Source organism: Aspergillus pseudoviridinutans, assembly GCF_018340605.1.
Source record: "Aspergillus pseudoviridinutans IFM 55266 DNA, scaffold_2, whole genome shotgun sequence".
NCBI classification, from domain to species: Eukaryota; Fungi; Ascomycota; class Eurotiomycetes; order Eurotiales; family Aspergillaceae; genus Aspergillus; species Aspergillus pseudoviridinutans.
Window position 1 is genome coordinate 609,867 of NW_025091282.1, and position 18,289 is coordinate 628,155.

The window sequence follows — 18,289 nt, forward strand, 5'->3', positions numbered from 1 at the left end:
TTGTTCCTCAGACAACCATCAAAGAACTATGTACTTTCAATCTTCAATGATTGAAACTTTAATGTCTTAAACGGCTTTAGGATTGTTGTTCAAACGACTTATATGACTAGGTAATAATACATAATTAGAAACCTTCGTTCATTGTGAAGTATTAAGTGTGCCACTCTTGTTAATGTTGGCCTGAGGCACCAACTCATGGGTTATAAAATTTTTAGAATAAGGAGGCAAATGCCAAGAATCATGTGACCGTCCATGGTTCCTCTCAGTTTGAGACATTCAGACATCCCTCACCACCGGCTTATCAACAGCTAAAGCCTACAATTCGCGACAATCAAGTGATCATCTGGCCCGGCCTTAACGTTCTAGTTGCAAGCTTTAAGGAATCCGATAGTACAAATAGAAGGGTTCGCTCAAGTCAAGCTTGATAACTCGTCACTTTCTAACGAAGTCCAAGTGACCCAAGTTCTTTTTTTTTTGGTCTTTCCCTATTCAAAACTCGTCAGACCCAAGAGTGTTGCCTAGCACATCATCAAAATGTCAGGTCTCGACGTTGAAGCTCTCCTCGAATCAACCGCTGCAGCAACCCCGCAAGACTCCGCTCAGTCTCAGGACCGCGATGACCGCTCAAAAGCCGATAGCAGTGAACGCCGTGATCGTGATCGCTCGCGGGATCGGGATCGCAGACGGCGCGACCGGAGCCGAGAACGTCGCCGAGAACGAGATGTTGATGGAGATGAAGACATGAAGAGTCCGAGAAGCGAACACGGCAGTGCTAACGGAAGCCATAGAAGCAGAAAGAGGAGCAGAAGCCGTGACAGTCGTCGGTCTCGTCGTGATCGCTACGGCGATGACTACCGCTCTTCTGGCGACTATTACCGCGGAGGTGGACGGCCTCGCACTCGCTCTCGCTCCCCCTATGATGACCGCTACTACCGCCCCTCGGGTCGCGCTCCGCGAGAAGACCGGGAAGATGAACGACGCTCCCGCCGTGAACGCAAGCGCAGCCCAAGCCGGGAGAAGTCCCCAGAGCTCAATGAGGATGAACGTGACAGACGTACAATTTTCGTTCAGCAGCTTGCGGCACGTCTAAGAACGAAGGAACTGATTGCTTTCTTCGAAAAGGTTGGACCCGTTAAAGAAGCTCAGATCGTCAAGGATCGTGTGAGTGGAAGATCTAAAGGGTAAGCGTGGCTCCTCTTCTTAGTACCAGTCTGTTGACTAACAGCTTAATAGTGTTGGCTATGTCGAGTTCAAGAGCGAAGAATCCGTCGCACCTGCTATTCAGCTCACCGGACAGAAGCTTCTAGGAATTCCAATCATCGCACAATTGACGGAAGCGGAGAAGAACCGCCAGGCCCGTAATCCGGAGGCCAGCAGTGGACATAATCACGCTGCTCCATTTCACAGGTTATACGTGGGTAATATCCATTTCAGTATCACTGAAAATGACCTCCAGAATGTCTTTGAACCGTTTGGTGAACTTGAATTTGTTCAATTGCAAAAGGATGAAGCAGGTAGGAGCAAGGGTTACGGCTTTGTACAGTAAGTGACGAATCTTCCTGTCTTCTTGTTTGTCCCGCTTCGGCTGACAAACGATTTTGTAGGTTCCGTGACCCCAACCAAGCCCGAGAGGCATTGGAGAAGATGAATGGCTTTGACCTTGCTGGTCGCGCAATCCGCGTTGGCCTTGGCAACGATAAGTTCACCCCTGACTCGTCAGCGCAACGCTCGCAGAGCCATGGTGCGAACCAACCAAATTTCCAGGGCTCTTCGTTCTCCGGCCAGGGAGGACGTGGTATCCAGGCTGGCGGTACTAGTAACTTCGACCGTGCCGGTGGCCGCGATTCTGAAAAGGGAGCCGGCGCTAGTGCTCTGGATGATACAGACGTTGCCGGTGTGAACTTCAACAACTATAGTAGGGACGCATTGATGAGGAAACTTGCAAGAACAGATGAACCTGCCGAACCTGCTGCCGATGATAAGCAGAAGGTGCTCCGACCCAAAACAGAAACCAAGCCGCTGCCGGTCAATGTCAACATGGCCAGTCGATGCGTTTTGCTTCGTAACATGTTTGACCCTACGGAGTAAGTTATCTTAATACATTCAGAAAGGTAGTTCGCATCCACTAACTGAGCCACAGAGAAGAGGGCGAGGCCTGGATCAAGGAGCTGGAGGATGACGTCCGCGCTGAGTGCGAAGACAAATATGGCCATGTTGTTCACATTGCAGTAGATCCCAACTCTCAAGGCGACATCTACCTCAAGTTCGACAGAGTCCAAGGCGGCGAGAATGCCATCAAGGGTCTCAACGGTCGATTCTTTGGCGGTCGACAGATCACCGCTCAGCCTGTCGTCGATGCCGTATACAGCAGTTTGTTCTCCCGCACAAAGGCAATCTAGTGCACGAGCAACCTCGTGAACACCTACCACTCATGCACGACATGGTAGGTATCTCATCTAATCAGGTTATTAGGCGCGACTCGTGACGGTCAAAGAACATTGTTAACCTTGCAATCTGATCTTCCCGCTGCGGCATGGTGCTTGGGTAACGCTGGCCCTGGTAGGTGCCGATCTTCTAACATCTCGCTTTCGTGGTTGTCATATGAGCCGGAAGGCTGTTGTGCAATGATTTGTTTATAGGAACTTCCCCATCGTTTTAGCGCAAATGGAACTTCTTTGTACTCTGACTGTTCTTACCTGCTTCAAGAGTCTGTAGAGCAACCGTTCCCGGTACCAGTCTCTTCAAACCCATTAAGAAGTAAACAATGTTGCCATCGTAGTGTACTCTTGATAACTGCAACACAACCACATAAGCCATGTAGAATACCAGCCAGCTAGGTACGTACTTCGGACTCATGCCCTCGTCAACTAGAATCAACGTACCATAATTAATTTGGATAAGAAAACCGGTGGCTTTTATGATGTAGAGGACAACCAATGCTCCATTAAGGTGCCTCCTTTGGTTTCTGGGACAGGCCGCACATCGATCACATCTTATTTGCCATATGATTTTTTTCTGGCAGTTGGCAAAAGCATCAACTTTGAAAGTGAAACTTATGATATAACTTAGCTATTGTATCTCAACTTATTAAAACACTTCTCATTCACAAAACCATGTGTTCCCACTTGATAACTTTCTTAGAACTTTCCGGACAAGCAGTGACAGGCATGACAGAAAACGTCGCCAGCTGCGCATTTGAGACTGCTGGCATCCAATAGCACGATGGTTATTTCTCTTACTTAGGGCGCCGAGCTTTGCTTGAATTCCACGCACACGCTGGATCAAAAATCGTGATAAATTCTCACTCTCCCAAGTGTTCACCTTGACCGAGCAGATCGCGTTCCCTAAACAAAGGATTGCTCGGCAATCTACCCAGACTGCCACTCATCTTTCTTCTCCGTGGTAGATCCAGCCCGCCAGAAAATGGACCTGCATACCTTTCGTCAGGAGCTTCCTTCCCACCAGGAGGCCCGCAGACGTCCCGAGCCCACCAGCGTCATTCCGGAGCTTACTCCCAACGAGGATCTTGAAAGGCTGCTCCGTCGCCACCGCCCTGCCATCTCAACAATCGAGTTTGGCATGAACTACGGCGCGGAGTGGGCGACACAGCACTTTGCAGCAAAGCTTGCAGAGCTCTGGAGGAAGGCGGAAATGTTCGGACACATCTTTGCGAATTCTCCTGATTCTGTCAGAGACGGACAGCTGCCCATTCGTATCAGAGAATACCTCAATCGCGTCTCGCACAGCATCCTGATGCCCCGTCTGCTCGCGAGCCCTACCACCAGGTGGGCCCTGGTTTCCAGAGCAATCAACGAGTGGCTGCTTGACTGGGTTCTGAACGAGACGGTGATACAGGGATTTGATCTGGTTTTGGACGCCGGGTATCAACTGTTGAAGCACCACCTCCTTCGTGGTAAGTAACCTGAACAGATTCAAAGTCCTTCATGTCCGTAAGACTTCCGCTAAGACATTCAGTTTAGATCTCGAGCCCTTCGTGCGAAAGATCGTGCTCAACGCCATGGTGAAAATCGTCTGCGAGACTCTGTGCAAACCTGGATTCAAAGAATTCTACCTGGAAAAGCACCGGTGGTATGTGGAGAAGCTGTGGCGGTACGTTGGACGTCTTGTTCCAGACATACCTGAGTACCAGACCGAGGGCCGCACCAGAATCGCACAAATCATCGCAAAGGCGCAGGCTCTGTCGGTCGACATGCTTCTGACTCCTTTGGAGTATGTGCATTATTTCCCGGAGTGCGACGAGGTCTTTGACCCATTTGAGATGGTCAACATGGACCCCACCAACGACAGATCTTCAGGCGAGCTAGTGCGCTTGTGGTTCAGAGTCAAACTAGGCTACACTCCCGTCACATACATTCGCGCAAACTTCGAAGAATCATCGACCTGCGAGCTTGTCTTCCAGAGTGAGGTGCTGCTGATGCCCGAGAACAGCGCGGCACTCATCCCGGAGTCCTTGATATCTCGCCTTAACTAGTACTGAGACAGCTTGATGTCCGGATTCATGGCTCCTGCGTGGGGATCTTGTTAGTTTGGTCTTCTGCGCCTTCTGGTATGATGTCGAGGACATCTTGGTTTGGTGTGGGTGATGAGGTCTTTTGAATTCTCTCAAGCACTCATTCCGCCTCTCTGATACGTTCTGGTTGGCGAATTCTCTTTGATGATTTTGCGTTCTTTCTCACAGATCCTGGTCTGTGACAGAATTTGCTCTTATTCGCGGTGGATTGCTCGCTAGCGAAGGAGACGACGAACTGTGACTTGGTGTACGATAGGACATCAGGAGAATCAGGTGTTAATGATTTCCAATTGCCAGTCGAAGGATTCGCTAAGGATCAACAGCCACGTCGCTAAATTAAAGTCGCATTGGCCGTAATTAAACAGACTCGTATTGGCGAATCTTGAGCTTAGCATCCAATAATGCAGTAGCCCCTGTATAATGTGATATTGATCGTCCTCGATGCATTTTTTGATCCATAATTGACTATACTATGCAGTCTGGATTATGGTGATATAGTCTCTGCCAAGCAGGAAATGTCATCAGCTGAACAAACTGCCGTGGCATTTCTCCGTCGCAAAGAGACGCTCGGGCCGCACACCCATCAAAAGAGCCTCTCTTCGCTGATCTCCGAGACCAAGACAGGATCCCTCCAGCATGAACCTGCGAGGGTGTCTATAATAAACCATTTTTGAACATATTCCAAAGCTAGTTACTTTTCAATGCCTTCACTTCCATGATTTGGGCTCCTGCGAGGCGAGTCACTGTCCGAACGTGGACCTTGACGAACTTTAGTACGTCGAGCTCTTCTCCTGTTTCCCCTCCCGCAAGTCTTATCTCCGACGCCGCTATACAGATCTCGGAGCTGTGTCTGCAATGATCCTGTGAAACGTTGACGCGCTTACTGACATAATGTTTGTCTCAAGCTTTCGTTGCACTACCAAAGCGTCATCAGAACACGAACTCGGCGGCGTCCACCAATTCCCGGACTGTCAAGCGGCCAGAATTCCACGACTACTTTGTTACCCACCTGCCATCCTCGTCCCTACATCCGGATCCCAGAGGACTGTCTAGTTCCTATCATAAGTTTCCTCGCTCCGCTTCTGTACCTCATACCGGTGCGATATCACATCCGCCGACCTCCTTCCAGGCCCTAGTTGACCGCGAGACGACCGTCGTCCGGATACCGCTGCGCAGTGCGAAACACCACTTCGGTGCTGCCACATCCCGTGGGACTCGTGTCTCGAATGAGGATACGCACCAGGCTGGCGTCCTTGATATTCCTGCCTTCGCGAAGCGCCCCCCTGCGTCTGTGACTATCAAGCGCAGCGCTGCGCCTCTGGAGAACCGGGGTGCAGATAGCGCCAGCGGCGACCCGCAAGTCTTCTACTTTGGCGTGTTCGATGGGCATGGAGGGAGCGAATGCAGCACATTCTTGAAAGACACGCTACATGAATATATACAGGACACGGCAGCCGAATCCGAATTTCAGTCGAGCCTGAGCAAGGACAGAGAGGGCCACTTTCCCAAGAATGAGTCGGAGATCTCACGGGGCGATCTGCCCATCATACAAGGGGGCAATCATAAGAGAATGATGGAGATGGAGAAAACTCTAGTTCAGAACTGGAGAAGGCTGGTCGGAGGCTACTTCAAGCGATTTGTGCCGGCCCACTTCTCGTATCGTGGCAACGGCGCTCGAGGAAACGGGAGCCCGGCAAGCAATGGGGAGGATCATGCGGGGGGTGTCACGATTGAAGAGATTCTAGAGTATGCGTTTCTGCGTGCGGACCTTGACTTCGTTTCGGCGCAAGCCGCCAAAGAAGACGATGAACTGGCGACGGCTCATAAGCCCCAGTATCAGGATGACATTCTGTACGGGCCAAAGCATACAGAGCGGTTGAAGCTTGGCGGTTACCGACGATTCAAGGGAGGTAGCACGGCCAGTATTGCCCTCATCTCGACTCCAACTCCCACTCCGTTCTGGCATCCATCCGCTCCGTCAAGTCTACTGATCTCGCACGTGGGTGACACGAGGATTCTGCTATGTTCTACTGCAACGGGTGAAGCAATCCCTCTCACATCCAACCATCATCCTTCTTCCCCAATCGAAGCCAATCGGTTGAGGCGATATGCCGCCACATTTGTAACCGACTCCTTCGGCGAGGAGCGCATGAGTGGTTTAGCCAATACGCGTGCCTTTGGTGACGTCCAGTCGAAACGCATTGGCGTGTCCGCAGAACCAGAAATTCGGCGCATCGAAATGGGTCCAGCAGAGTACTCATTCCTAGTCCTCATGACTGATGGAATTAGCGGAACGCTCACCGATCAAGAAGTTGTCGACATAATCAAGGAAGCCAAGACGCCGGACGAAGGGGCTCGAAACGTGGTCAACTTCGCCACGGAAGTGACAAAAGAAGGGGATAATGCAACATGCCTCGTTATCCGTTTGGGTGGCTGGGAGCGTCGACAGGAAGGAGGGCTTGGGAGTCTTGGGACGAAAGAATCCCGAGAATGGCGTCGACAAGAAGCAACTGATCCGCGCAGTTCACGGCGATGAGCAGGAGCCATTAATACCCATAATTGTACATATTTTTTTGTTGTAATACTTCCAGGCACTGCCGGTGGCTAGAGGGCCCCGAATTCCTGCTGTACATACATTCTCATGGATTCCGGGGCCGAAGGGTTTTTCTTTTGTTACCTTAAACTGATATTGTGTACTTGCGATACTTGGATATATCAGATGAGATCAAATGAAAATACGGAAGCAACTGCAATATTCAATCTAGAGTTGAATAATGCATTATTTGTCCCTAGCGTCTGTACGGAGTACCGCCGCGGGATATCCGCAAGCAGCCGCCTCTTATTCCTGCAAAGGAAGGGTAAAAAAGGAAGGCCCGAAGCGCGAGTCAAACGCGCGACCTCTCGCACCCAAAGCGAGAATCATGACACTAGCGGATTTGGGCACTCGATATGATATAAGCAAGTAAGACTGTTCTGATTTATTTTCACGCCAGGCATACAAATCTGTATCAAATTCCATATGCCTATGATGCCCGTAGGAGTCTATGGAGATCCTAGTCGCCGAACGCTCTGATCAATTGAAAAGAAAAAAAAAAGAATCTAACGTTCCTGGCCGCATACGGATTCTTCTCCCGCAGTAGGGGTCCCCTGAGCACGGGGCTTATCGAACATTGCTGTTAAGGCAGCAGATTTTACAGCCATCTGGCTATGTCCTCCATCTGATCATCTTCACTTGTCCTGCCATTGTCTCGAGTAGAAACAAAGTGCCGTTTGCTCTTGGCTTGACGCTGCGAGAGCTTCATTGCTTATCGGCCTTATCGCCAACATAACACACACGACCAAGCAACTTCCCGGGACGTCTCCTGATTGCCCATCCAACTAATCAAGATTGAAATCCAAGGTCGTTCAAGCAACGCGACCCTTGGCCTATGTTTCCCTGCGCTCATTAAATTCACCTTACGTTCCCTAAGTCCTTGAGATCGAGCGTTGTCCCAGGAGGGCCGCGTCACAGCAAAGCGGAACTCGTCGGTACGTGCTTTACAAATCTCGCTCGGTAAGGTCTCTCGCTCTCCACAACTAACGATTTGTCTTTTATCGCTCCCTGAACGCCAGACTCATTGATCGTGGTTATTGCAGTGTTAATCATATCAACATCTGATTTTTGACCGGCACACCTCTGTGCGCAGCTTACATCACAAGTCTCGTTTGGCCATTGAGTCTTCGGACAAGATCTCGCCCACTGCGGCGTCATTGTTTTCGTTATCTTCAGCTTATCCTCTATTTTACTTATCGGCTGCTCTACACCTTACCAGCTACAACCCTTCCTATCTGGGGCGACTTCTCGGTTGGATAAATTGCGCGTCGCACACATTTCATGATGAGCGCCAGAACGAGAAGACAAAAAGCCGCCCTGGCTGCTCAATCAGAGGATAGCGACGTGACGTCTACCAGCAACGGCACGACGCGGAAGTCTCCCCGAAAAAGTAGTTCTCCTTCTCCTGACGCGGAGGCTAGGGAGAATGTCTTTCTTTTCATTCCGAACCTCATCGGTAAGTAAATTATATACAGGCTTCCTCGTTTGAATGAGATGCTGACCGCTGCCGCAACGGTGCAGGGTATTCACGAGTTTTCTTGACCATTGCCTCTCTTTACTACATGCCCCTTCACCCTCGAACATGCTCTTTACTATATAGCGTATCATGCTTGTTGGATGCCTTGGATGGATACGCAGCGCGATACTACAATCAGTCCACCACTTTTGGTGCGGTGCTCGACATGGTGACGGACCGGTGCACAACCGCCTGTCTACTGGTATTCCTCAGCTCTGCGTGGCCGCGGTGGGCGATCATTTTTCAGAGTCTGATTTCTCTGGACCTCGCCAGCCATTATATGCACATGTACGCCACGCTTAGCATGGGAGGAGCTGGCCAGAGCCACAAGAACGTTGAGGCTACCAGAAGCTGGATTCTGTACCAGTACTACCACAGCAAGGTGAGCGCGATGCAAGGTCTACGAGATCAAGAATCTCATTTACTGACAGAGCCTGCAGACCGTACTTTTCATATGCTGTGCGCTCAATGAACTTTTCTTCATTGGTCTTTACCTGCTCTCCTTCTCGTCTCCTATTCTCTCGCCGTCTCTTCTTCAAGCTCAAGACCCCAATGCGCCTCCGGCTCTCGGTAGCCCCTGGAGCGCCGGAGCTCTGGAGCTTGCCCGGGCAAACAAGATTGACAGCTTCTGGCCTTGGGTTATCACCGGAATCTCCGCCCCAGTTATGGCTCTGAAGCAATTTATCAACGTTGTTCAGCTGGTGAAGGCCAGCAAGTGGCTTGCTGAAGGTGACCTTGCTAGACGCAAGGCGGAACGGGCCGGAAAGACACTGTAGACGGCTCCAGCGCTGCAACGCCCAAGCGAGCTAGCCTTCCTCACTTGAGAGCTTTGTCAAGGTGGCACTCGACTGTCCGTGTCCTGTACTCTTTCTCGATTTCGGCACTTCATCATTGAATTGCTTTGCGAGAACGGAGCCTTTATATGTCTACTTTGTTGGCTTCTAGCTTCTTTATGCGTGGTTCGATCCTACGGTCACTATCCTGAGCCTAAGAAGCAGCTCTGGCTACAATTATCGTTCTGCTTGCTGTTATTCATCCGCTTATGGGAACACCCTGGTTCTTTCAAAAGCGTCTTATGAAGAAGCAGTCGATGGGGTCCATCTGGTTGTGGGATCCCCGTACAGGTGAATATTTCGCACTACAGATGCCTGCTCCGGCATCACTTTTAGAATTCTTCTTTCTTTTCATTTCCTTCTTGTTTTCTTGTCGACTAGGCTCTTCTCCTGCGCCTGCTAGGTAATTTTTTTTTTTAATTTGTTTTCGTGAGAATCAGTGGACATAGTCAAAATGCTTGTGAGCAGATCATCATCATCATTACTATGGCTGGGTGTATCTGGGGTAATTAATGACCAGGAATGAGTCTGCCTATATATCATCAGTAGCAATTTACCGTTCCTCAGGTAGCTGTTTTGGGTTGTTATGTATAGCTCCAGGTCCAGTCGGCTTAAAGTGGATTCCGAAGGATCTCCGTCTCCGGTGTCGGCGCGCGGGGTGCATCCACCCCTCCATACCTTTGAGGGATATTTCAACTTCACTCACCTGCAATTGTTCTTCAATCTCCCAAGGTTCAGTTCTTTTCTTCTAATTGTATACTCATAATGCCGTCATATAACATTGTCGTTTTTGCTGGTGACCACTGTGGTCCGGAGGTAAGTTCGAGGTCCCAAGCAGGTATTCCTCGCGTCAGATAGCTAATGAGTATACCTTTGGCCATAGGTGACCGCCGAGGCAATCAAGGTGAGCAGACAACAGATGTTGCTGTCGACGGAGACACACTCTGTGTGTCTTTCGTCGCAAATCACCACATCAGCTAATAAGATCCGTCAAATGCTAGGTCCTCCGTGTTATTGAGAAGTGCCGTGACGACGCTACCTTCAACCTCCAGGATCAACTGCTCGGTGGTGTAAGTGACGTCGTCTTGAACCTGCATTTCTTCAGCCAATTTGCTCACGAGAACCCTGTAGGCATCGATCGATGCTACCGGATCTCCCCTAACCGACGAAGCTCTGAACGCCGCGAAGAACGCCGATGCCGTTCTCCTTGGTGCCATTGGTGGGCCTGTACGTGAACGCTTCCTCATACACCCCCAGAGGAGCTCGAAAGCTAACGCCACCTGTAGAAATGGGGCACTGGCGCCGTCCGCCCCGAACAGGGCCTCCTCCGACTGCGCAAGGAGATGGGCACATTCGGTAACCTGCGCCCCTGCAACTTCGCCGCCCCGTCGCTGGTCGACGGCTCCCCTCTCCGCCCCGAAGTCTGCCGCGGCGTCGACTTCAACATCATCCGCGAATTGACCGGCGGTATCTACTTCGGCGAGCGCAAGGAGGACGACGGCAGCGGCTTCGCCATGGACACGGAGCCCTACTCCCGCGCGGAGATCGAGCGCATCACTCGTCTCGCGGGCCACCTGGCCCTGCAGCACAACCCCCCTCTACCCGTGTGGAGCTTGGACAAGGCCAACGTCCTCGCTACTAGCCGTCTGTGGCGCAAGACCGTGACGGAAGTCATGGCCAAGGAGTTCCCCCAGCTCAAGGTCGAGCACCAGCTCATCGACTCCGCGGCCATGATCATGGTCAAGGAGCCTAGGAAGCTCAACGGTATCGTTGTCACCAGCAACCTGTTCGGTGACATCATCAGTGATGAGGCGAGCGTTATCCCCGGCTCTCTGGGCCTCTTGCCCAGCGCGAGCTTGAGCGGTATTCCGGACGGAAAGACCAAGGTCAACGGTATCTACGAGCCTATTCACGGTACGTGGTCGTCTACAGCTTGCGATCTGAGAGTATGCTGACAAGGAAAACAGGTTCCGCCCCCGACATTGCAGGCAAGGGCATCGTCAACCCCGTCGCCGCCATTCTCTCCGTTGCCATGATGATGCAGTACTCCCTGGGCCGCATGGACGACGCCAAGGCCATCGAGACCGCTGTCCGCAATGTGATCGAGGCCGGCGTCCGCACTGGCGATATTGGTGGCAAGTCGACAACTAGCCAGGTCGGCGACGCTGTCGCTGCTGAGCTGGAGAAGCTGTTGAAGCAATGATTGATCAACAAAAAGCAGGTTTTCGGTTTTCTCATCGCACGAGCAATTTCAGTTCCATGTAATGTCAAATGGGATATGACTCGGTCAGGATTAAATAGATATGACACAGTACTTAATTATCAGAATATCGAGGCCACTGGCCCGTGATTGTCAATAGTATCTCTCGCTCCATGTAGTAGATATAAAGAAAGGTAAGAAATGGGTATCTTAACTCGTAAACACAGAATACCGATAGCAAACCCGCCCTCATACACCTGTCGCTTGGTTGAGAAATGAGAATCCACCGCGAACACCATTTTGCAGAATGCCATCCCAAATGATAAGACATACAAGGGCAAAAACCCAGTGATGACTCTCATTCCTATCGTATTACAGGCTCCCCCATCCAGTCCGGCTCCTCCAGGCCACCGACCCTACCCCCGTCAGTGTCCCCATTGGGATTGCGTCCCTCAGCCCCACCATCGTTGAGACTTCCACGAAGGGACCGTCGAGCACTGTGCCTTCGGGTCCGTCCATCCGCAGAGGCGGAGGGGGCATTGCCAATGCGTCGCCGATCGTCGTCGCGCGCAAACACCTGGAATCCGCGCACATGCGTATCCTTCCCGTTCTGATGGTTCTCCGTCACGCGCATCTGGATCACCATGGCTTTCAGCACATTCCCCGCATACGGGTCGTCTTCGTCGTCCTCGCTGGCACTTTCACCGTCGTCGTAGTCGTAAGCCGCTTCGTCGTATTCAACCGGGTTCTCTGAGTCCGAAAACATATAGTCTGGCCACGCGACGCCCTTGGATTTTCCTTTTCCCTTGCCCTTGCCGTCCTGGAGACGGGTCCGCGTGCGCTTCCGCCGTCGCCTCCGGACCCAGCCGCCGTCTCGGCCTCCCACCCCTTCCAGAGGTATATCGACCCAGCCGCAGGGCCCTTCGCCTTCCCATGTTGCGAACTCCACCAGGTCGTTGCCGCCCATGCCGGCTAGGAATACCATCTTGGTAGGTGTGTAGCTCTCGTCCATCTCGAAGTCGAGGTAGACGCGGATTTTGACCACTGCGACAAGCTTGAAGAAATGCAGGGTTAGCATGTGCGGTTGCGGCCCGTCGGATTGCCAGTACTGGGTGGATGAGGGGTGACGGAGGGCTGCGACACCGCAGCCTGGCTTGTGTGTCGAGACGGTCCACGAGGCTAGGGAGGATATTTCGCGGAGGTTGCTCGGTAGCGGCGAGGGTGATCTGTCTGTGGAGTAGATGAGCAATTACCCCTTTGCGGTAAAACCGAGGGGGATTGTGCTAGCTTACCCCGATCGTGCATCAGTTCATCTTCGTCTTCTTCGCCTTCCAACTCCTCGCCAGCCATGCCTTCCATCTCCTCTGCGGAGAAATCCCTCTCTTCCTCCTCTGGCTCCAGGTCTAGACGCCGATGGTCCATTTCATAACTCTGATCTACCTCCTCCTCCTCCTCCTCTTCGCCCATATCTTCTTCGTCATCTTGTCCGTCCTCATCCATCATCTGCCCTCGCTGACGGCCAGAAACTCCCCGCCCGAACAGAGAAAACAGCGCAGCTTGCGCAGCGGCACCAGGGTGGGCGGGAGCGGCCTCTGCCATCTCGACATGTCCAGATGAAGGATGCAATTGGGGGATATTCCGCGACGGGGGCGTCTGAAATTGTTGTTGAGCAGATCCATGGCCCAGTCGCGATCTGCTTCTTTGTTGCTGTGGGGGTTCGTTGGAGTTTGTTTCTGGGACCGGCGCGGGGTGTCTTCGGAGGAGGTGATGGCGAGGCATTTTTGAGTTTTGAGGGAATTTGAGATAGTCTGCTCTGGGTTTGCATCTATCCAGGCATTGCAAAAGCTCGTGTGGTAGGATCTGTACGGAACGTTCTCTCTCGCGGAATCTACTCCGACTTTCTTGATCTTATCGCGTCAGCAAACAATTGAATCTCCGCGTTGTCACGTGCTGCAAACAATGAGCATACAATAGAAGAGAAGACCTTTCCCAATCACCACCTCTCTATAAGTGCCACAGGTTGAACCGTCTAAAAAACAGATTTAATAGAAGATATGCTATGATACAACGATGAGCAGCCGTAACAAGTCGGACCCCAGGATAGGTGCAGGATGCGCTGTTGAAATCAAACCCACTCCTATGCCAATCCAGGCAAGAGTCCTTTCTATTCCTGAATGTCCACGTAACCCAACTTCTGGCCCATCTTGATACGCTGGCCTTTCTCAATGGTCCAGTTCCATCCTCCTTCACGTTTCCCTTCATCCCAGCCAATGTCGAATGATTTCCTGGTTCCCATCGGAGCCTCGAAGACAAGCACGATGGAGCTACCCAATTGGAAGCCACCCATTTCTTCTCCTCTCCGCAGGGGATGCCCGCCCAGCGTCCTGCTTGCATGGAGGTAGGTTGCCTCAACAAATCCGGGATATTGCTCGCCCCTCTGTGCGGCAAGTGCTGCAGCCCTGTCTGCAGCTGTGTCTGTTGTGAGACTGTTCGTGCGTAATTCTGAGTCGAAGTTGATCTTGATGGACCCCACGTTCGTGGCGCCTACCGGAATATAGCTGAAAAAGCCCCATCGCCAGCGACCCAGTAGAGCAACTCGCTCGTTGAGAGTAAAGAGGCCTGGTAAGTGACGTTGAAGATAAGGTGAAACAGAGTATAGTTCGCCTGCAAAGTGTCGACGGCTCTCGACAACCCATGACACGGGAGAGTGGAAGCGATGATAATCACCGGGCGCAAGATAGATTACCACGTAGTAGAGCGCATTGTTCGATGTCGGCTTAGGCGCGTACCATGGAGAGCCATCCCCCCGAGCAAGATCGGCCTTCACTGCTTCTTCTGAAGCAGCTTCTGACTTGGTGGATGCGTCCAAAGAAGCCGCCCGTCTCCGTGCCCCTCCCTTGTCTCCTGCAAGGAGGGTCGGCAGCGTATACGAGATTCCATTCACTTTGGCAAATTCCTCATCAGCTAACATATTAGCTGCATCTTTATGAGATGGTTCTGCCATGTGGTTCATAAACTTCTTGCTGTGATCAGCGGAAGATGGTGTGGCAGCACCTAAGAGTGCATCCAGGCTGTACGTTATACCCTTGACTTGTTCCACCTCACCGCGGTCGATCAGACCGAACTGTAGGATGCGGCCATCTGATGGGGAGACAATGGCGCGAGGGTCGGGATCTAGTGGTCGAACGCCTGGCTTTAGTTTGCGATAGAAGAACGCCGCCAAATTCGGATACGTGTGAAGGTCTGGTTCGGCTACTTCATCCAGATTGACACCAAAGATCCAAGAATAAAGTTTGAATCCGGGAACACGAAGATAATAAGGGAGTTCCAGCTCGTTGAAGGCTCCCCACCAGCGAGACATTGCCTTGAGAGGCAATGTCGACAAGATCTGGACCTGCCATGGTCCGCTGGGCCTGACTCGGGGACGCGGAGGGGGATTCTCGAAATGAAAGGACTCTCCAAGCGCCTCCCTCTCGGCGCGTTCTCGTTCCGCCCGCTGAGACTTGTAAAAGTGCAGCACACCGAGCAAACCGATACCCAGACCGACGGGAATCGGGTACCATTCTACTTTTGTGGTTCGCAAGGCAAATCGAAGTCGAGATCCAAAGGAGCCCCTTGGCGACGAACGCTCATGGTTGTTCTGGCCATTGTACTGCTTCCATGACTTTGTAGAAAATTCTCTAGGACCGGTCCTGCGTCGACCAGTTGCTCTGAAAGACACCATATCCATCACTGCAGCTCTGCCCCCATTAGGGGGAATCGTGAGCTTCCGGCGAAAGGGCGCAGAACAGTTGGAGAGGCACAGGGCCATAATCACTGATCTACTCCAGAGACATCATCCCTTACGGGAGAAGAGATAGCGATGGTGTATGTGGTGTCCTGTACAAGCAGACTGAGATGAGATGGATTTCTTGTCAGCCAACCGGTATGCATTCATTATTTCTCTTTAAGTTTTGCGTCATGCGACGCCCACCGCCCGGCAGAATAAGCATGTCTATCGGCTTCTTCGATGCTCTACAGCGTCTGTTGTTTATCCCATCTTTTCCATTAGTTTTCTCCATCTTCTCTACCTTGTACTGTCTCTGAGTACATGGGGGTCATTTGCAACGGGTAGTTTATTAATCTGTTTATGTCTGAGTCTCTACATCCATACGGTGGGGTACTGACCGACTGACTGATGAAAAGGACACCGTCATCCTCAACGCCGCTCTCTCTCCGCGCTCCGCTTTGATAGTTCTAGTTCTTCTCTTCTTTCTTTTACACCTGTTTCCGACCGAGCGAAGAATGAATATTCCATTTGAATTTATTGTTTGAATACTTAGCTCCAGTCTCGACTTGACGAATTCTGATCGCTTGCCATCATTTCTCAGCCTCCACGACTGGTACAGCGTCAACGGTATGTACCTGAGAGGATTATGAGCACCTGTCAACTACACTTCGGTCAATTTCGGTCAAACTTTTGAAAGCAGAAACCTCGGGTTTCCAGATTATGGCGTCCAATTCTTCTGATCAACAAACTGCAGCGTCGGAGACCGTTCCGCGCAGCATCACCTTGCACGTGCTCTGCCCGTCTCTACCCAATCGCTTCACCTTCGATGATCTTCCCCTCTCTACGACTGTGGCTGGTCTCAAAGCTCGCTTGACCGAATCAATACCAAGTCGTCCCGCGCCGAGTAAACAGAGATTGATCTGGCGCGGAAGGGCACTTTTAGACGATGCTATGACACTGGAAAGCGTCCTGGGCCCCATGGATGTATGCTCCACCGCTAATCCCCTTTATTCGGCTGAGCCTCTCTCGCATTTGGAATAGCTACTGACAATCGACTACACGCTTAGAGTACAGAATATTCCATGCATCTTGCTCTCCCACCGCCCTCCACTGCCGGCTCCGCTAGAACCTCCATTCCATCCGCTTCCGAACCCCCTGCAACTGGCCGCCTTCCAGACCCTTTTCTCAATAGGGCATGGTCTTCTGCACTTCCAACTTCTACCCAGAATTTCAGACAAAGGGGCTCGATACTTACTGGCGTGCCACATGAAGCTGAGATCGGACTTGCCCTTCAGCGTAACATAGACCAGATTCGACGACAAATTCGGACCGCCGCTCACCAGCCGAGATCGGGCCCGCAGGGGGTCGCAACATCCACTCCCTCCGTAGATCAAACAGGCGCACAACAGCGGACGGGTGTCTTTCAGTCAGGTCATCCTCCTACGAGATGGTCAACAAGAGTTCATGGGCCACTGGGGCCTTCAGATGTTCCCCTACCCCGATCTTGGCCCACTGGTCCTTTGCCCTCCACGGGGGCTCAGGCCATGAATATCCGTGCTCGTCTAGATGTCCTACAGCTACAGGTAAACTATGCCGAGGATCAGCTTCAACTGGGAATCGCACCTCCAGCAGAACGAATCATTCGTATTCGTAATCAGCTTTGCGAGATGCTAGACGATCTCTACAGTGATCCACGTGCCGAACGCAATGGAAACATTGAAGCGTTGCTCTCCCGTATTTTTAACGTTTACACTCGCGCGGATCAACTTCGCATTACGCAGTCTAGATTGCAACCATCTCACCTCGCTACCAACGCTTCTGCAAATGCGGAACAGGCGCGCCCTCCTCTGTACCTTCTATCGTCGCCAGGTGGATATCAAGCTCTAGTCACGTCTCCGGGCGCGACAAATTCAATTCAGGCGTCGCTTGCTTCCTTCCATGCGTCGCAGACTCCTGAGTTTACACCCATGCAGGCTCCAGCTCAACCGGCAGGATTCCGCGCCAATCAGGAGGCTGTAGTCCTGGAAAATGTTGTTCGGCAAGCTGTGCTAAACCAGCGAGCGGTGAACAATGGACAGGTTGATCTGTCCAGGTATATTAGACGCATCTGGCTCTTCGTCCGGCTGTATTTTTTCTGCTACATGTTCAGCGAGCCAGGAACTTGGTTGCGAGTCTTATATGTTACGCTAGCCGTGGTTGCATCTCTTCTTTCCGAGACCAGTGTTCCGCGGCAGCTGTTCAACATGACAGTCGCTCCTTTCCAGCGTCACCTTGAGGGATTGTTACATGTAGCTCCTGATGCTGCTGGCAATAATGGCGCTCAGGCTGCAGTGAATGGCACTGGCATGCTCCCCGACAATCGTGCCACTCTGCCCGGTCAGCTCCGTCAGGGTGTCCGGCGATTGGAACGATCTGCAGCGCTGTTCATCGCCAGTCTGGTCCCCGGGGTGGGCGAAAGACAGATTGAGGTGCGAAATGCAGCCGAGGCAGCCCGTAACGCGCAGCTCGCACGAGAAGAAGAGGAGCGTCGCAGGCAACAGGAGACCGAGAACGACCGCGAAAACATTGCCGAGCGGCAGGAGTCTCACGAGGAAGCGAACGGCGCAAATGAGCCACGCGTCGAGCAAGCCGAACAGAACACCATGACTACGAATCAATCCGAGCCTTTGATACCCCTTGAGCGTGACGAATGAGCGAACATTTTCTCTTCTTGATATTAGCGTTGAGCCATCGCATGAGCGTTCTTTAGCCTGCATTTTGATTATTCTGATGTAGAATAACACATTCGTCGAAATGCATTGACGTGTCTACTCATAGTTGAAATTGTGTAACAGGTATTTCTCTCTA

General features: G+C 51.8%; 8 protein-coding genes and 1 non-coding gene across 9 annotated transcripts; 6 read left to right on the forward strand and 3 right to left on the reverse strand.

Moving 5' to 3' along the window:
- Positions 1-534: 534 nt before the first annotated feature.
- Positions 535-2,399, forward strand: Asppvi_002270 (putative RNA splicing factor (Pad-1); the record flags this gene model as incomplete). The annotated part of the gene is made up of 4 exons (XM_043298261.1): positions 535-1,181; positions 1,234-1,542; positions 1,605-2,084; positions 2,141-2,399. 4 exons carry the CDS (start codon positions 535-537, stop codon positions 2,397-2,399), a joined length of 1,695 nt encoding a protein of 564 aa, XP_043154196.1.
- A 1,024-nt stretch (positions 2,400-3,423) lies between these two features.
- On the forward strand, positions 3,424-4,492 carry Asppvi_002271 (uncharacterized protein; the record flags this gene model as incomplete). The annotated part of the gene is made up of 2 exons (XM_043298262.1): positions 3,424-3,913; positions 3,981-4,492. 2 exons carry the CDS (start codon positions 3,424-3,426, stop codon positions 4,490-4,492), a joined length of 1,002 nt encoding a protein of 333 aa, XP_043154197.1.
- A 754-nt stretch (positions 4,493-5,246) lies between these two features.
- Positions 5,247-7,067, forward strand: Asppvi_002272 (PP2C family serine/threonine-protein phosphatase; the record flags this gene model as incomplete). Its single annotated transcript, XM_043298263.1, has 2 exons — positions 5,247-5,304; positions 5,437-7,067. The coding sequence occupies 2 exons, from the start codon at positions 5,247-5,249 to the stop codon at positions 7,065-7,067; spliced, it is 1,689 nt and encodes a 562-aa protein (XP_043154198.1).
- A 334-nt stretch (positions 7,068-7,401) lies between these two features.
- Asppvi_002273 lies at positions 7,402-7,473 on the reverse strand. Its single transcript has one exon. It is a non-coding gene; the product is annotated as a tRNA-Pro (tRNA).
- Positions 7,474-8,408: 935 nt separating this feature from the next.
- Asppvi_002274 (CDP-diacylglycerol--inositol 3-phosphatidyltransferase) lies at positions 8,409-9,416 on the forward strand (the record flags this gene model as incomplete). The annotated part of the gene is made up of 3 exons (XM_043298264.1): positions 8,409-8,580; positions 8,646-9,022; positions 9,081-9,416. 3 exons carry the CDS (start codon positions 8,409-8,411, stop codon positions 9,414-9,416), a joined length of 885 nt encoding a protein of 294 aa, XP_043154199.1.
- Positions 9,417-10,238: 822 nt separating this feature from the next.
- On the forward strand, positions 10,239-11,676 carry leu2A (3-isopropylmalate dehydrogenase LEU2; the record flags this gene model as incomplete). The annotated part of the gene is made up of 6 exons (XM_043298265.1): positions 10,239-10,289; positions 10,357-10,419; positions 10,475-10,543; positions 10,605-10,700; positions 10,760-11,387; positions 11,441-11,676. 6 exons carry the CDS (start codon positions 10,239-10,241, stop codon positions 11,674-11,676), a joined length of 1,143 nt encoding a protein of 380 aa, XP_043154200.1.
- Positions 11,677-12,037: 361 nt separating this feature from the next.
- On the reverse strand, positions 12,038-13,452 carry Asppvi_002276 (anaphase promoting complex subunit DOC1; the record flags this gene model as incomplete). Its single annotated transcript, XM_043298266.1, has 2 exons — positions 12,038-12,903; positions 12,966-13,452. The coding sequence occupies 2 exons, from the start codon at positions 13,450-13,452 to the stop codon at positions 12,038-12,040; spliced, it is 1,353 nt and encodes a 450-aa protein (XP_043154201.1).
- A 385-nt stretch (positions 13,453-13,837) lies between these two features.
- On the reverse strand, positions 13,838-15,484 carry Asppvi_002277 (phosphatidylserine decarboxylase 1; the record flags this gene model as incomplete). The annotated part of the gene is made up of 1 exon (XM_043298267.1): positions 13,838-15,484. One exon carries the CDS (start codon positions 15,482-15,484, stop codon positions 13,838-13,840), a length of 1,647 nt encoding a protein of 548 aa, XP_043154202.1.
- Positions 15,485-16,162: 678 nt separating this feature from the next.
- Positions 16,163-18,135, forward strand: Asppvi_002278 (uncharacterized protein; the record flags this gene model as incomplete). Its single annotated transcript, XM_043298268.1, has 2 exons — positions 16,163-16,426; positions 16,510-18,135. 2 exons carry the CDS (start codon positions 16,163-16,165, stop codon positions 18,133-18,135), a joined length of 1,890 nt encoding a protein of 629 aa, XP_043154203.1.
- Positions 18,136-18,289: the final 154 nt, after the last annotated feature.